This window comes from Octopus bimaculoides, chromosome 15 (assembly GCF_046866305.1).
Source record: "Octopus bimaculoides isolate indiv1 chromosome 15, ASM4686630v1, whole genome shotgun sequence".
NCBI lineage: Eukaryota > Metazoa > Mollusca > Cephalopoda > Octopoda > Octopodidae > Octopus > Octopus bimaculoides.
In genome coordinates, this window is record NC_142942.1 from 14,395,088 (window position 1) to 14,410,352 (window position 15,265).

Genomic DNA, 15,265 nt, shown 5'->3' on the forward strand with positions numbered 1-15,265 from the left:
TTTGGTTTTTCATATTTCTTTACAGTTGACAGATGTGCATATTTGTGTGTGTGTGTGTGCGTGTATGTGTGGTGAATATTGAATAAATTAATTTTGGTAATGATGACCCTCACTTTCAGGCATCCAGAAAACAAGAGTTTGATCAACTTGACACTTCTCCGTCCACTCTGGAAGCTGTATGTATCACTCAGCCAAACTACATCCCAGCAACCAAACCAGCAACCTCTACCGATTCAAAGAGCTCTCACCGAACTCTTCTTACATACCGAAAATCTTGCAGTGGTTTGTATTGTCTTCATTCTTTTAGCATCACTTTTGACTTTTCATTCCTCTGGCATCCTGCACTGGTAATAGTACTAACTCTAGTATTAGTAATGTAACACACTACTGATGCAGCTCTTGTGTTAGTTTAATCTTTGTTATGTATCGGTGCAGGTATTACAGTGTGATTAAAAAGTGTTCTTCCCAACTATGTGGTCTTGGGTTCAGTCCTGCTGTGCAGTATTTTGGCCAAGTGTTGTATACCATAGCCCTAGACCAATATCATAGCCTTGTGAATGGATTTTGTAGAAGCTGAAAGAAGCCATCCTGTATGTGTGTGTGTGTATATACCATCAATATCATCATCATCATCATTTCATGTCTGTTTTCCATGCTGGCATGAGTTGGATGGTTTGACAGGATCTGGCCAACTAAAGAGCTGCCCAAACTCCATGTCTGTTTTGGTATGGTTTCTAAGGCTGGGATGCTCTTCCTAATGCCAGCCTCTATACTGAGTGTACTGGGTGCTTTTACGCAACAATGGCATGGATATATATCATCATCATCATCATCATCATCGTTTAACGTCCGCTTTCCATGCTAGCATGGGTTGGACGATTTGACTGAGGGCTGGTGAACCAGAAGGCTGCACCAGGCTCCAATCTGATTTGGCAGAGTTTCTACAGCTGGATGCCCTTCCTAATGCCAACCACTCTGAGAGTGTAGTGAGTGCTTTTACGTGCCACTGGCATGAAGGCTAGTCAGGCGGTACTGGCAGCAACCATGCTTGAAATGGTGTATTTTACGTGCCACCTGCACAGGAGCCAGTCCAGGGGCACTGGAAACTATGTGGGTGGCTAGCAAACTTCTTGACCACACAGCTGCTTCAGAAACCTGCAACAGAGTAAATGCTGTTAAGGCCACTCAAGGATCAGGTGGTCAAACACCAGTAAATAATGTAGTTCTGTATACTTGTAAATCAGCTGGTTGGTCATAGGTGGAATGTATTCGATGAGTAGTCAGTATCATCAGGACTAACCTGGAGTTAGATAACCTTAACAAATTAACAACAACAACAGTAACAACCACAATGTCTTTTGTTTGTTTCAGGAATGGGACATCAAAGAGGAATACCTGCTCGCTCTGCAAGAACCCAAAGAAATCCTGGCGAAAGTCTTTCATGTAAGTTCATCCCCAAAGAATTTGTCTTTCTATTATAGTTCTTTTGATGTTAGATGGAACAGATATCAGGGGAGTATCAGGTAAATAATAAAGGTGGGGGTTGGGCGTTTTGTGTGTGTGTGTGTGTGTGTGTGTGTGTGTGTGTGTGTGTGTGTGTGTGTGTGTGTGTGTGTGTGTGTGTGTGTGTGTGAGAGAGAGAGAGAGAGAGAGAGAGAGAGAGAGAGAGAGAGAGAGAGAGAGAGAGTAATGCAGTACTTTGCCTTTCATTCTTTCGGGGTTGATAAATTAAGTACCAGTGAAACGCTGGGGTTGATGTAATTGACTGGTCCCCTCTCCCCAAATTTCAGGCCTTGTGCCTTTAATAAAAAAAGATTACTACTATTATTGTTATTATTTTTAATTCTATATATTTTTACAGGGTGCTTGTGTAATCGCTGCTATTGGACTTGCTCTTGGAGTGAAGAATTCTGCGTTAGAAGCTATTTTGGGAAAATCAAAATCAAGTTAAAAATGTGCAATGCCAGAAATCCAAAGCTTGTAATTATCAAATTAATTGGTTATTTAATTAACAAGTTTTGATTAATAAGTTATGTAACAAAAGAAAAAAAAAGCAGGAAAAGAGAAAAGAGAAAATATTGAAATCTGTTTAAAAATATTTTTTAAACCTTATTCTTTGATTGTTAATCTTGGGTTTAACATGGTGGTTGATGGTTGTAGCCAGAACAAGCATTTCTGATATATGAGATAATTATACGAAAATAAACGAGAAATTGAATTTGAAAATTATGTGAAATAAGATGAAATAAGTATATTTATTTCTTCTTAATGGTACAGAGCCCTTGGCCAGTATCTGAGAGGCCAGGGTTCTGTTTCCTGTAGCCACCAGCTGGCAGCTTTTTACTGGTGGTACCCCAGCATGGCCTCAGCCTTTCGGCTGAAATGCATAAAAAAAATAAAAGGAAAGGCTGCAGGCATAGCAGTGTGATCAGAAAAGTTTGCTTCCCAACCACATGGTTCCAAGTTCAGTCCCACTTCCTGGCATTTTGGACAAATGTGTTCTACTAAAGTCTTCTGAGTGGACTTGGTAGATGGGAAATGAAGGAAGTCATCTTATATAAGACACTTAATTCCACGTTGCTCCAGTTCCCTCAGCTGTAGAAATGAGTTGCGATGTCAATGGTGCCAAGCTGTATCGGCCATTGCCTTTCTCTTGGATAACATCGGTGGAGTAGAGTGGAGAGGGGAGCCTGGGTGACTGCTGGTTTTCTATAAACAACCCTGCTCAGACTTGTGTCTTGGAGGGGAACTTTCTCAGGTGCAATCCCATAGTCACTCATGACCAGATGGGGTCTTTACCCTTTATATATATATATATATATATATATATATATATATATCATCATCATCATCATCGTTTAATGTCTGCTTTCCATGCTAGCATGAGTTGGACGATTTGACTGAGGACTGGTGAAATCGTCCAACCCATGCTAATATATATATATGAAGTCTGGAGGTATGAGATGAATATATTTATTTCACCAGTTGCTATCCATAAGATTCACAGCCAGCATTTTGGTAAAAGAATTTATTTTAGTGTATAATAAATTATTTTACGTGTCTGCACCAGTGTGTATGTTATAAATTGCATACACCCTGTATATTGGTTACTGTTTGGTTTGTAGCCTGGTTCACTAAAGGAAGTTTTTGGGATTACCACCAGATTAGTTAAACCCATATACTGTGCATTATACATACATATATGTGTGTGTGTGTATTTGTCCCCTATTACTGCTAGACAACCAATGCTGGTTTATTTACATCCCCATTATTGAAAGGAGGGGTTTGTTTTACTTAAACTCTCGAAGGTGGTGAACCAGCATGGCTGCAGTCCAGTGACTGATGCGAAAGCTCATGTTTCATGTCTCTTCATCTTGATAAGCTTGTCAGAGTTGTAAACAGGCATCACCTTCATACAGGTGGTGTTGCCGATTTCCACTCTTCTGTGGGCCGAGGGGAAATAATTACCTTCCTTGGAAACAGATCAGGGTAGATGGCAGGCACGCATCTGGCTGTAGAAAATTTGGACTCAATGAATTATGCTGCCTGACCCCATGTAAGCATGGGAAAATGGACAGGAAAAGGATTATTATGATGATGATGATGGTGATAAATATCTTTATCTTTTATTGCAACCATGCTGGGGCATCACTTTATTCTGTCTTTTTTGCTGAATTACTAAGTTACAGGGACATAACCAAACTGTAGGGGGAACAAACACAGGCTCAAAGACACACACACATAGGTATTTGTGTGTCTGTATATATATATATATATATATATATATATATATATATATATTATTTGTTTATATATATTTATTTATTTATGAATTACAAGCAGAACAAACTAAAAAAAAAAAAAATTGAATAAAAGACAAAAACACGAAAAAGCTGAGAAGGCTGCATATAGTAAACGTCGACGGTTAAAAAAAATGGTAAACAAAAACCTAAAATGTAAAAAGTGGAAAAAAAAAAAAGGTAAAAGAGTTATGCTCCCTAGACCTTAAACTAAAATGTCTATAAATGTGAATTCATACAAGCCTTATAATTTAGGATCTAAGGGAGATAACTCTTTTACCTTTTTTTTTTACTTGTTAAATTTTCGTTTTTACTTTTACTTTTTTTGTTTTTTTAACCTTCGGCGTTTTCTATATTCAGCCTTTTCAGTTTTTTGCATATTCTTTCTCTTATTCAGTTTTTTCTTTAAGTTTGTTGTGATGTGTGGTTTGTGTCTGATGAATATATTTGAGGAGTTTCTCAACATATGAAACTATTAGTAGCACTTAAAGATACCTACTGTGTCCTTTAAATAATATTTATCTCTCGCCAGATGGAATACCTTTTCGTTGGTCTTTCTATCAGGGAACAGTACATCATCATCATCATCATCACTCTCTCTTCCTCCCTCTCTCTTCCTCCCTCTCTCTTCCTCCCTCGCTCTTCCTCCCTCTCTCTTCCTCCCTCTCTCTTCCTCCCTCTCTCTTCCTCCCTCTCTCTTCCTCCCTCTCTCTTCCTCCCTCTCTCTTTATACATATGTGTATGTGTAAGAAAATAGAGGATCAGTTAATTATGATTTTATTCAAAATATTTGCCTCTCAGATTCACACACTTATTGCAGCGGCCCTTCAGTTTTTCTAAGCCCTATAAAAGAACTTGGAAAGTTGGGCCTCCAGCCAGGCCTTTCGTGATACCCTTAAAGCCAAGAACTTTTCAGCACCCCCTTATATACCTATCTATCTATCTATCTATCTATCTATCTATCTATCTATCTATCTATCTATCTATCTATCTCATCATCATCATCATCATTGTTTAACATCCGCTTTCCATGCTAGCATAGGTTGGACGATTTGACTGAGGACTGGTGAACCGGATGGCTGCACCGGGCTCTAATCTGATCTGGCAGAGTTTCTACAGCTGGATGCCCTTCCTAACGCCAACCACTCCGAGAGTGTAGTGGGTGCTTTTACGTGCCACCGGCACGAAGGCCAGTCACACAGTACTGGCAACGGCCATGCTCAAAATGGTGTATTTTATGTGCTACCTGCACAGGAGCCAGTCCAGTGGCACTGGCAACGACCTCGCTCGACCTCGCTCGAATGATTTTCTAACGTGCCACTGGCACAAGTGCCGGCATAGTTTCTGTGTACCAAATTCTCTGACATGGCATTTGTCGGTGTGGGATTCATAGCCTACTGAGGTGGGCTTTTCCTTTTCATCCTTTTGGGGTTGATAAGTAAGTACCACTCAAGTACAAGAAGCAACATAATAACAAGCCCCTTTCCCTAGAATTTCATTCCTTGTGCCTATTGCAAAAAATTAATATTATGTTGATGACAATGATGACAATAGTAAACTGTCTTTTCTAAGTTTTTTTGTTTTTCTCCTTCTTTTGTTTCTTTTCTGCAGCTTCCTGGTTTATCTGTGTATGCCCTCAGATACATGTTACGCTGTGTTTCCTCCAATAATCTACTCGATGGCTTCAATATCTGGAGACATATGGAACCCAGAAATTATCCCGTGTTTACAAACACTTTAATACAAACTGCATGGCATATGGAATATTTTAGAATTCTTTCCCATTCTTTATTCACCATTCATAAAGCTAATTATTATTATTATTATTATTATTATTATTATTATTATAATTATTATCATTAGTATTATTATTATTATTATTATATCAATGTGGCAAGCTGGCAGAATTATTGGCACGCTGGATAAAACGCTTAGCCTCATTTCGTCTGTCTTTGCGTTCTGAGTTCAAATGCTGCCAAGGTCAACTTTGCCTTTCATCCTTTCGATGGGGTCGATAAAAAAAAATACCAGTCAAGTACTGGGGTCTAAGTAATCAACTTCACCCTCCCTATCAAAAACTGCTGGCCCCTTACCAAAATTTGAAACCATTATTATTATTATTATTATTATTATTATTATTATTATTATTATTATTATTATTATTATTATTATTATTGTTATTATTATTATTGTTATGAGGGTGGTGAGCTGGTAGAATCATCAAAGCACTGTCTTTATGTTCTAAGTTCAAATTCCACCAATGTCGACTTTGCTTTTTATTCTTTTGGGGTCGATAAAAAAAAAATTGGGCACCGGGGTCGATGTAATCAATTTATCCTCTCCCCTGAAATTGCTGGCTTTTTGTCAAAATTTGAAATCATCATCATCATCATCATCATCATTATTATTATTATTATTATTATTATTATTATTATTATTATTATTACTTGGGCTGTTGACTGACAAAATTATTAGAGTGTGGAACAAATGCCTTGTAATATTTTTTGTGGCTCTTTGTATTGTGAGTTCAAATCCTACTGAGGTTAACTTTGCTTTCCATTCTTCTGGGGTCGATAAATAATCTAGCATTAAAAATCCTGGGGTTGATGTAACCACTGAACCCTCTTCACCCTTAAAATTTTTGGCCTCGTGCCAAAATTTATTATTATTATTATTATTGGGTAAATGGGTGGCAGAAATAGTAGAGAGCTGGCATTATGGTATTCTGTTGTATCCACTGATATTCTGTGTTCAAACCTTGTCAGTCAGCTTTGCTTTTCCATGTTTCCAAGGGTTAATACAACAAACAGCAATCAAGTCTTGGGGTCAGTTTATTCAGATGCATCGTCTCTGATGACAAACGTTGCGAACTTGCTCCAATGTTGGAAATTTTTAATTATTACTGTTTGTTGATAAAATGAAGTACCGTACTGATATAATAAAGTACCATGTATCCATTCAAGCCCTGGGGCCAGTTTTATTGACTAAACCCCATCACCTTAAAATTTCTGGCCTTGTGCCTAAAATTCACAAACTGTTATCATTATTATTATTATTATTATTATTATTATTATTATTCCAGATTTCACTGAGGTTGACATTGCCTTTCATCCTTTTTTTTTGGGGGGGGGGGTCGATAAATTAAGTACCAGTAGAGTACTGGGGTTGATGTAATCGGCTAGTCCCCGCCTCCCAAATTTCAGGCCTTGTGCCTTTATTAAAAAGTATTATTATTATTATTATTATTATTATTATTATTAAGGCAGTAGAGTTGTTAGCACGCTGAGCAAAATGCTTAGCGGTATTTCGTCTGTCTTTACATTCTGGGTTCAAAATTTCAGGCCTTGTGCCTATAGTAGAAAGGATTCTTCTTCTTCTTATTATTATTATTTCTTTATGTTTTGAGTTCCAGTTCCACAAAGATTGACTTTGCCTTTCATCCTTCAAGGGGATCGATAAAGTGAGGTACCAGCCAAGTTCCGAGGGCTTGCATACTCCTATGCATCCTCCTTCAAATGTGTGGCCTTGTGCCTATGTTAGGATCCATTATCCTCCCCCACATCATCATCATCATCATTGTATATATTGTGGCCTCATGCCAAAATTGAAAATCACGGACATAATCACCAAGATAGCTTTTATGTTGTCTTTGAAACTGCTAGAAATAGTAAACAAATCTCCCTATAGTCACATGCTACTGTCTTAAAACAAGAGAAGTTCATACTGAAAAAGGTATTTCTAGATAGGCGCCGGAATGGCTGTGTGGTAAGAAGCTTGCTTCTCAACCACATGGTTCCAGGTTCAGTCCCCCTGCGCAGCACCTTGGGCAAGTGTCTTCTACTATAGCCTTGGGCCAATCAAAGCTTTTTGAGTGGATTAAGTAGACAGAAACTGAAAGAAGCCTGTCACATGTATATATGTATATATGTGTGTGTCTTTGTGTCTGTGTTTGTCTCCACCATTGCTTGACAACCGGTGTTGGTGTGTTTATGTCCCTGTCACTTAAGGTTCAGCAAAATAGGTTAATAGAGTAAGTACCGGACTTAAAAAAAAAGTACTGGGGTTGATTCGTTTGACTAAAGTTCTTCAAGGTGGTGCCCCAGCATGACCACAGTCTAATGACTGAAACAAGTAAAAGATAGAAGATATAGCAAGTCTGAATAAAAGACAAAATGGCCATGGTTGGAACACAAATGATTCGGGGCATCATTTGTGTTTCATGCTTCCTGGATATCTGATGTATGCTTTGATTATTTTTTTGAAGCAAGAATGATAGGTTAAGTTGCTTATTGATTCTGCTCAGATGTCCATAACATTTTTCTTGGACATTACTAAACTATTTCCTGGTCCTCTTTCGATATTCCTTAGATATCCTGTGTTTTTGTATGGATGTCACTAAAATTTCCTGTCCTTTTGCACTAAATATATAATCATTGATATAATGTTGCTTGATTGTGCTAGGATATCACTGAATATTTATTGCATCTGCTTTAAACAATTAAACATCTATATGATTGTATTCTACATACTAAATTAAGATATTACCATATACAACTACATAATTATATTTTGTAAACTAAACTAAGATATTACCATATCTGTTTACTAAATTAGGATTTCACCGTATCTGTACACTAAACTAGAATTTCACCGTATCTATATACTAAACTAGGAATTCACTCTATCCTCTTTTTCTAATTAGTCACAACAATTGTACACAGTAACTTTGTTGAATATTCCTTCATTATCTCATACTTCTGGTAGGATATCAATGATATATCTGTAATTTTGCCTCAGGGGAGAGAAAAGACTATGTATTAATTAATACACAATGTTGCTTCCACATGATTTTGCTTAGTATATTAAACCAGGCCATCATAATATCCTTGTTTCTGCTTGGACAAAACTGTACTAAACTTTAATGATGTTCATTATGCCAACCTCGGGCATTGCTTTGTTTATCTTATGCTTCTGCTGGGTTGTCACTGACATATCCCTAGTTTTGTCTCAGGAGAGACTACTCTATATTAATTAATATATAATGATGTCACTTAGTTCATTGTACCCGAGCATCACTGTGTTATCCCATATTATTTCTAGGCAGTTGCGAGTGTTCTAATCACACTTTGGCTGCCTATGAAACATCTAATGCATATTTTTGGGTCTGGAGACTTAATTTTGTTACCAGTTCTAACATCACCACCATGATGATGATGACCATCACCACTGAGACCTGGCTCTTGACTGCATTTAAAGGCATTTGGGCCAGGATATCAGTCTGAAGGTGATTTTTCTCCATGCTTCCCTACCAATCTTGGTAGCACCTGTGCAGTGCTGTCTTTGCCTTCTAACTTATTTTATAAGAAATCAATATATATATATATATGTGTGTGTATATATATGTATATATATGTATATATATATATATATATATATATATATATATATATGTATATATATGTATATATATGTATATATATATATATGTATATATATGTATATATATGTATATATATATATATGTATATATATGTATATATATGTATATATATATATATATATATGTATATATATATATATATATATATATATATATATATATATATATATATGTATATATATGTATATATATGTATATATATATATATATATGTATATATATGTATATATATGTATATATATATATATATATGTATATATATATATATATATATGTATATATATGTATATATATATATATATATGTATATATATGTATATATATATATATATATATGTATATATATATATATATATATATATATATATATATATATATATGGGTATATATATATATATATATATATGGGTATATATATATATGGGTATATATATATATATATATATGGGTATATATATATATATATATATATATATATATATATATTATATATGTATATATATATATAATATATATATATATATATATATATATATATATATATATATATATATATATTATGTATATATATATATATATTATGTATATATATTATATATGTATATATATATTATATATGTATATATATATATATATATTATATATGTATATATATATTATATATGTATATATATATATATATATTATATATGTATATATATTATATATGTATATATATTATATATGTATATATATTATATATGTATATATATTATATATGTATATATATTATATATGTATATATATTATATATGTATATATATATTATATATGTATATATATTATATATGTATATATATTATATATGTATATATATATTATATATGTATATATATATATATATATTATATATGTATATATATTATATATGTATATATATTATATATGTATATATATTATATATGTATATATATTATATATGTATATATATTATATATGTATATATATATATATGTATATATATGTATATATATTATATATGTATATATATATATATGTATATATATATATATGTATATATATGTATATGTATATATATGTATATATATTATATATGTATATATATATATATGTATATATATATATATGTATATATATGTATATATTTATATATGTATATATAGATATATATGTATATATATGTATATGTATATATATGTATATATATATATATATGTATATATATACACACATACAGACACATCCATAGTGAGCCATGTGGCCATACTAACTTCAGACACCACTGTTTACACACACACCCACATGCACACACACACCCACACGCACACACACACATATATATGAATATTTGGACATCACTCTTTTAAATCTTGATTCTATTTGGACTACGCTGTGAAAAACCATTATAATTTTTGAGCCTGCTAAATTTTGGTCATCAATGTTCATAATTCCATAATCCTACTCGGACACAACATTATTAGCCCAGGATTTTTCCTAAACACACTAACTTGGACAACTCTTATGAAATCTTGTATTTCTGCTCGGACGCTATTACTGCTATTAACACAGAAATTCTTGCTCATGACACAAAACTCGGACAACAGTACTCAGTATGTAAAACTCAGACTTCAGTACTCAGTACATTATCTTGTGTTTTGTGTTCAAAATTATAGTGATTCGGATGACAGTAAATTATTTTTATTTTTCATTTTTATTTTTTATTTTTCTTGCTCAGTTTATTAAACTTGGGTATCCTGTTATGGATCCAATTTCTGTGCTCAATTTTTTTTATTTGTTTTTTGTTAAAGACTATCAGACAATTTCTAAAATGCCTTGTTTTAACTGCTTACTTTGTTTCAAACAACAAGAAAAAAAAAAAAAAGCCAAACACAAAACAAACACACACACAAAAAAAAAGAAAAAATTCAGATATCTCTAATCTAAAAAAAAAATAAGAAGAAAAATATCTGATTAAAAAAAAAAATCCAATAACGAAAAATTGTTTAAAATTTTTATTTTTATTTATTTATTATTTTGTTAAATAAATTTTCAAATTTTATTTTTATTCATTTATTTTTAACAAAAAAATAAACAATTAAAAATTCTATTTGGTTTGAAAATGATTGAATGATGAAAGAATAAAATAAAATAAAATGAAATTGAAATAAAAAGTAAAATTTAAATAAAAAAATATATTTAAAAATTCAAAGATATATTTGTTTCTTCTCAGAAAACAACCATAACTATTAATGTTTTAATGTTACAGCCCTTGTTTTGAAATAACAAATGTCCTTTAATTATTATTATTATTATTATTATTATGCTTCTTACAAATCTGTGATGAATCCTGAACTTGATTTGGGTCAATTTTGTCTGGGATGATAAAGTACCAGAAATATATTGGGGTGGGTGGATGGGTGTACTTCCATTGATTAAATATTTTTTCCCTATCACAACGTATTTTTTCTGGCTTGTGTTTTTATTATTATCATTATTAAAATGGCACTGAAGGCAGTGACTGGTAGAATCATCAACATACCAGAGAAAATGTCTTTACATTCTGAGTTCAAATTCTGCTGAGGTCGACTTTACCTTTCATCCTTTCGGGGTCGATAAAATAAGTAGCAACCAATAGGGTCGATGTAATCATTTTCCACCCATCCCTCAGAAACTGCCGGCCCTGTGCCAAAATTTGAAATCATTATTAAAAGGGGATCGAAAGTGGTGAGCTGGTGGAATTGTTAGCACGCTGTACAAAATGCTTAGCGGCATTTCGTCTGTCTTTTTATGTTCTGAGTTCAAATTCTTCCAAGGTCGACTTTATGCTTTTCATCCTTTTTTGTAAATCGATAAAATAAGTACCAGTTAATTACTGGGGTCGATGTAATCAAATAGCCCCCCCCCCCCATCCTCCAAGATTTCAGTCTTTGTGCCTGGTGAACTGGCAGACTCGTTACCATGATGGATAAAATGCCTAGCAACATTTTTTCTGAACCTTTACGTTCTGAGTTCAAATGCCGCCGTGGCCGACTTTGGTTTTCATTCTTCGGGGCTCGATGAAATACATATCAGATGAGCATTGGGGTCGATGGTGTCGACTATCCCTCTCTACCAAAAATTTCAGGCCTTGAGCCTATAATAGAACGGTTTATTATATTAGCGCTTGATTGTAAGAACTCTTAAAGCACCAGAAGAAAATTTTTTGCTGTGTTTCTCCCGGTTCATTACACTCTGAGTTCAAATCCTGTCGAAGTCAGCTTTACCTTTTATCCTGTTGGGGTTCATAAAATAAAGAACCAGTCAATGTAAATCAACTGCTCCTCTCCGCTTAAAATTGCTGGCTTTGGGCTTAAATTAAAGACCATATTTAAGGGAGATTATTTGACAGAATTAAGCTAAAACGTTGGAAAGAATGCAGTGCCGCATTTGTTCCGGTTCTTTGCGTCCCGAGTTCAAACCATGCTAAGGTGAGTTTTGCTTGTCGTCCTTTCAGGAGTAGATAAAATAAGTACCAGTTAAGTACTGGAGGCGAGGGTATTGACGAAACCCTTTCTTTAAATTTATTGATTTTACTCCTAAATTGAACGCCATTTGCTATTGTTTTAAAAACAATTTACTACACACACACACACACACACACACACACACACACACACACACACACACACACACACACACACACGCACGCACGATGACCGTCCAGTCGTGGCCGAGGAAGATCACTGACCATTAAGAACATTGTGCACGGAAACAAATTTATACTTTACACTTGTGAATACGCTGCTGATATATATTTGTATACATTTACGTTTGTACACACATGCATACATACATACAATATATGAGCATGTCTAGACATGCAACTATATACATGAGAATATATACATAAAATAAAACATACAAATATGCACATATACATGCATACTTACCCTGCTGATGTTGAAATTCTAATGAAGGCGTCTTAGATCTAGGTAAGACACTGGCTCTTTCTCTATTGGCAAGAAATCTTGAAATAAAGCTGAATAGTGACACACACACGCACACATATTTATATAGGTACGTATGTATGTATACATATATGTAGAATTGCAAAATCTATTTTTTTTCTGGTGGAAATGGAACGATGCCAAGTGAAGTTTGGCACCATTATCCGTTCCAAGAGACTAAAATACAAACATTGACACCAAAACACAAGTAACGTGAAATGAGTTTTTTATTCATTGAAATAAATACATTTTTAATGGAACGAAACTTTGAATGGATTACAGCGATTCGCGAATAGCCAAAATATAAAACGAAAGGAAATTTTTTATTGACCAGATTTCACAGAAGAATTAAACTATTTCAAGTTATGTTGAAATGTAGAACACATCATAACAAAAAATGAATATATTTATATTGAATGCATAGTTACAGAACAGAGAAAACACAAGCTTGTGATAAAAAAGAAAACAAACGGAAATATTGTGTGTGTGTGTGGGTGTGTTTAATGCATATTAAACATACATGAATGAGAAAATACTAAAATATGCTGATGTCGAAAAGCAAACGACGAAATATCGTCAGAATGTACTAGTCTGTCTGCTTGCATTTAGTGCGCAGCAGAATCAAAGCAAGCAGACGATATACATAAATTTCAGACGATACGAAAACTGCTAAAATATGCATAACCAGATTTCACCAGCAAAACAACGGACAGTTTAATAATACCAGAGTTTCAGTAAAGCAGTTTGAGAGAGAGAGAGAGAGAGAGAAAAGTAATTGAAATATTTTTTGTTTTGTTTGGATAGACTTGGCGAAATCAAAAAGACAGAAGTATTTGTGGTCTGTTTACACGCGGCGAATTTGTTACGTGATAGCTTCACGATCTTTGTTGTTTGATGTGAAGACAAGTTGTTTTATATGAAGAGAAACAGCTGATGTTTTAAAGTGCTGAGTTCGAACGAGTTGATCAATTGAAAAACGATGGTTGTCTGAACTCTTTGATGCTTGGCTCTTGTGACGGAAACGTAAATAAATGGTTAATAACTCGTAAACGACAAAGACTGTTGAACTTGGTGGAAGCTCAGAAGTGAACGGATGAGCGTGTCTGCTAGGGTATCTAGAAGAAATATCATACCAATAACCAGCCCTTTTCAGGAAAATCATTTAAGTGGAAATCAATATAGCATACTTTAGATTGAGAGTATGGTATTTTTATCGGTTTGAAAAGGGCTAAATTTATTTTGTGTAACTTCAGGTACAAAAATAAGCAGATCAAAAACAGTGAACATTGATTGGTCGTAATTTCTTGTTGGAGACGTGGTTTGTTACAAGGATCTTTTTGCCAACAGCGTAATTCATGTAGAAATGATGTTATGAATAGATAAAATGTAGTATTCGATTCTTAGGAAGGCTTTAATATTACGTTGAATACGGATATTAAAACATTGGACTTCCAAGATGTCATTTTGAACCTTGGCCACTCTCATCCCTAACTATTAGAAAGAGAAGCTAATTGAAAGTATTCAAAGAAATCAATGAAATCACTCAATACGTACAATCCTCATTCACCTATCCCCCACACTCCTTATTGACCCCACTACCGTAAAATATCATTTGGACTTTACAATCTATCACACCATAAAGCTTACTTCAAGAACAACGCAACAAACCAATAACAGTTTAAAACAGAATTTTTAAAAGACAGATGAAACACATTCAAGCAGAAACAGCAATCCTAATACTAAAAACAAAAAGTCATTTGGTATAACCCTCCTTTTAACTTACAAGTTATTACCCTCATGCCATGTATTTCTTTATATATATATATATATATATATATATATATATATATATATATATATATATATATATATATATATATATATATACAGAGAGAGAGAGAGAGAGAGAGAGATGAAAGATTTGTTCACACTCTGAAACAATCCACTGCCACCCTATTCCAATTTCAATTGCGCACTGACTTATACATGTGCTTGTACATCCGTACACACACACATACACACAGACACACACTCAGAGT

The 15,265-nt window shown here is 33.7% G+C and overlaps 1 protein-coding gene across 2 annotated transcripts in view; it reads left to right on the forward strand.

Annotated features, from left to right (window-relative positions):
* Positions 1-5,621, forward strand: part of LOC106871052 (zinc finger ZZ-type and EF-hand domain-containing protein 1) — a 90,467-nt gene extending 84,846 nt beyond the window's left edge. For both annotated transcript variants that reach the window (XM_089363472.1, XM_089363474.1), the window contains exons 73-76: positions 120-282; positions 1,372-1,443; positions 1,862-1,980; positions 5,412-5,621. In XM_089363472.1, coding sequence (XP_089219598.1) covers positions 120-282; positions 1,372-1,443; positions 1,862-1,951 — 325 coding nt within the window. In that variant the 3' untranslated portion in view covers positions 1,952-1,980; positions 5,412-5,621. The remainder of the gene's footprint in view (positions 1-119; positions 283-1,371; positions 1,444-1,861; positions 1,981-5,411) is intronic.
* Positions 5,622-15,265: the final 9,644 nt, after the last annotated feature.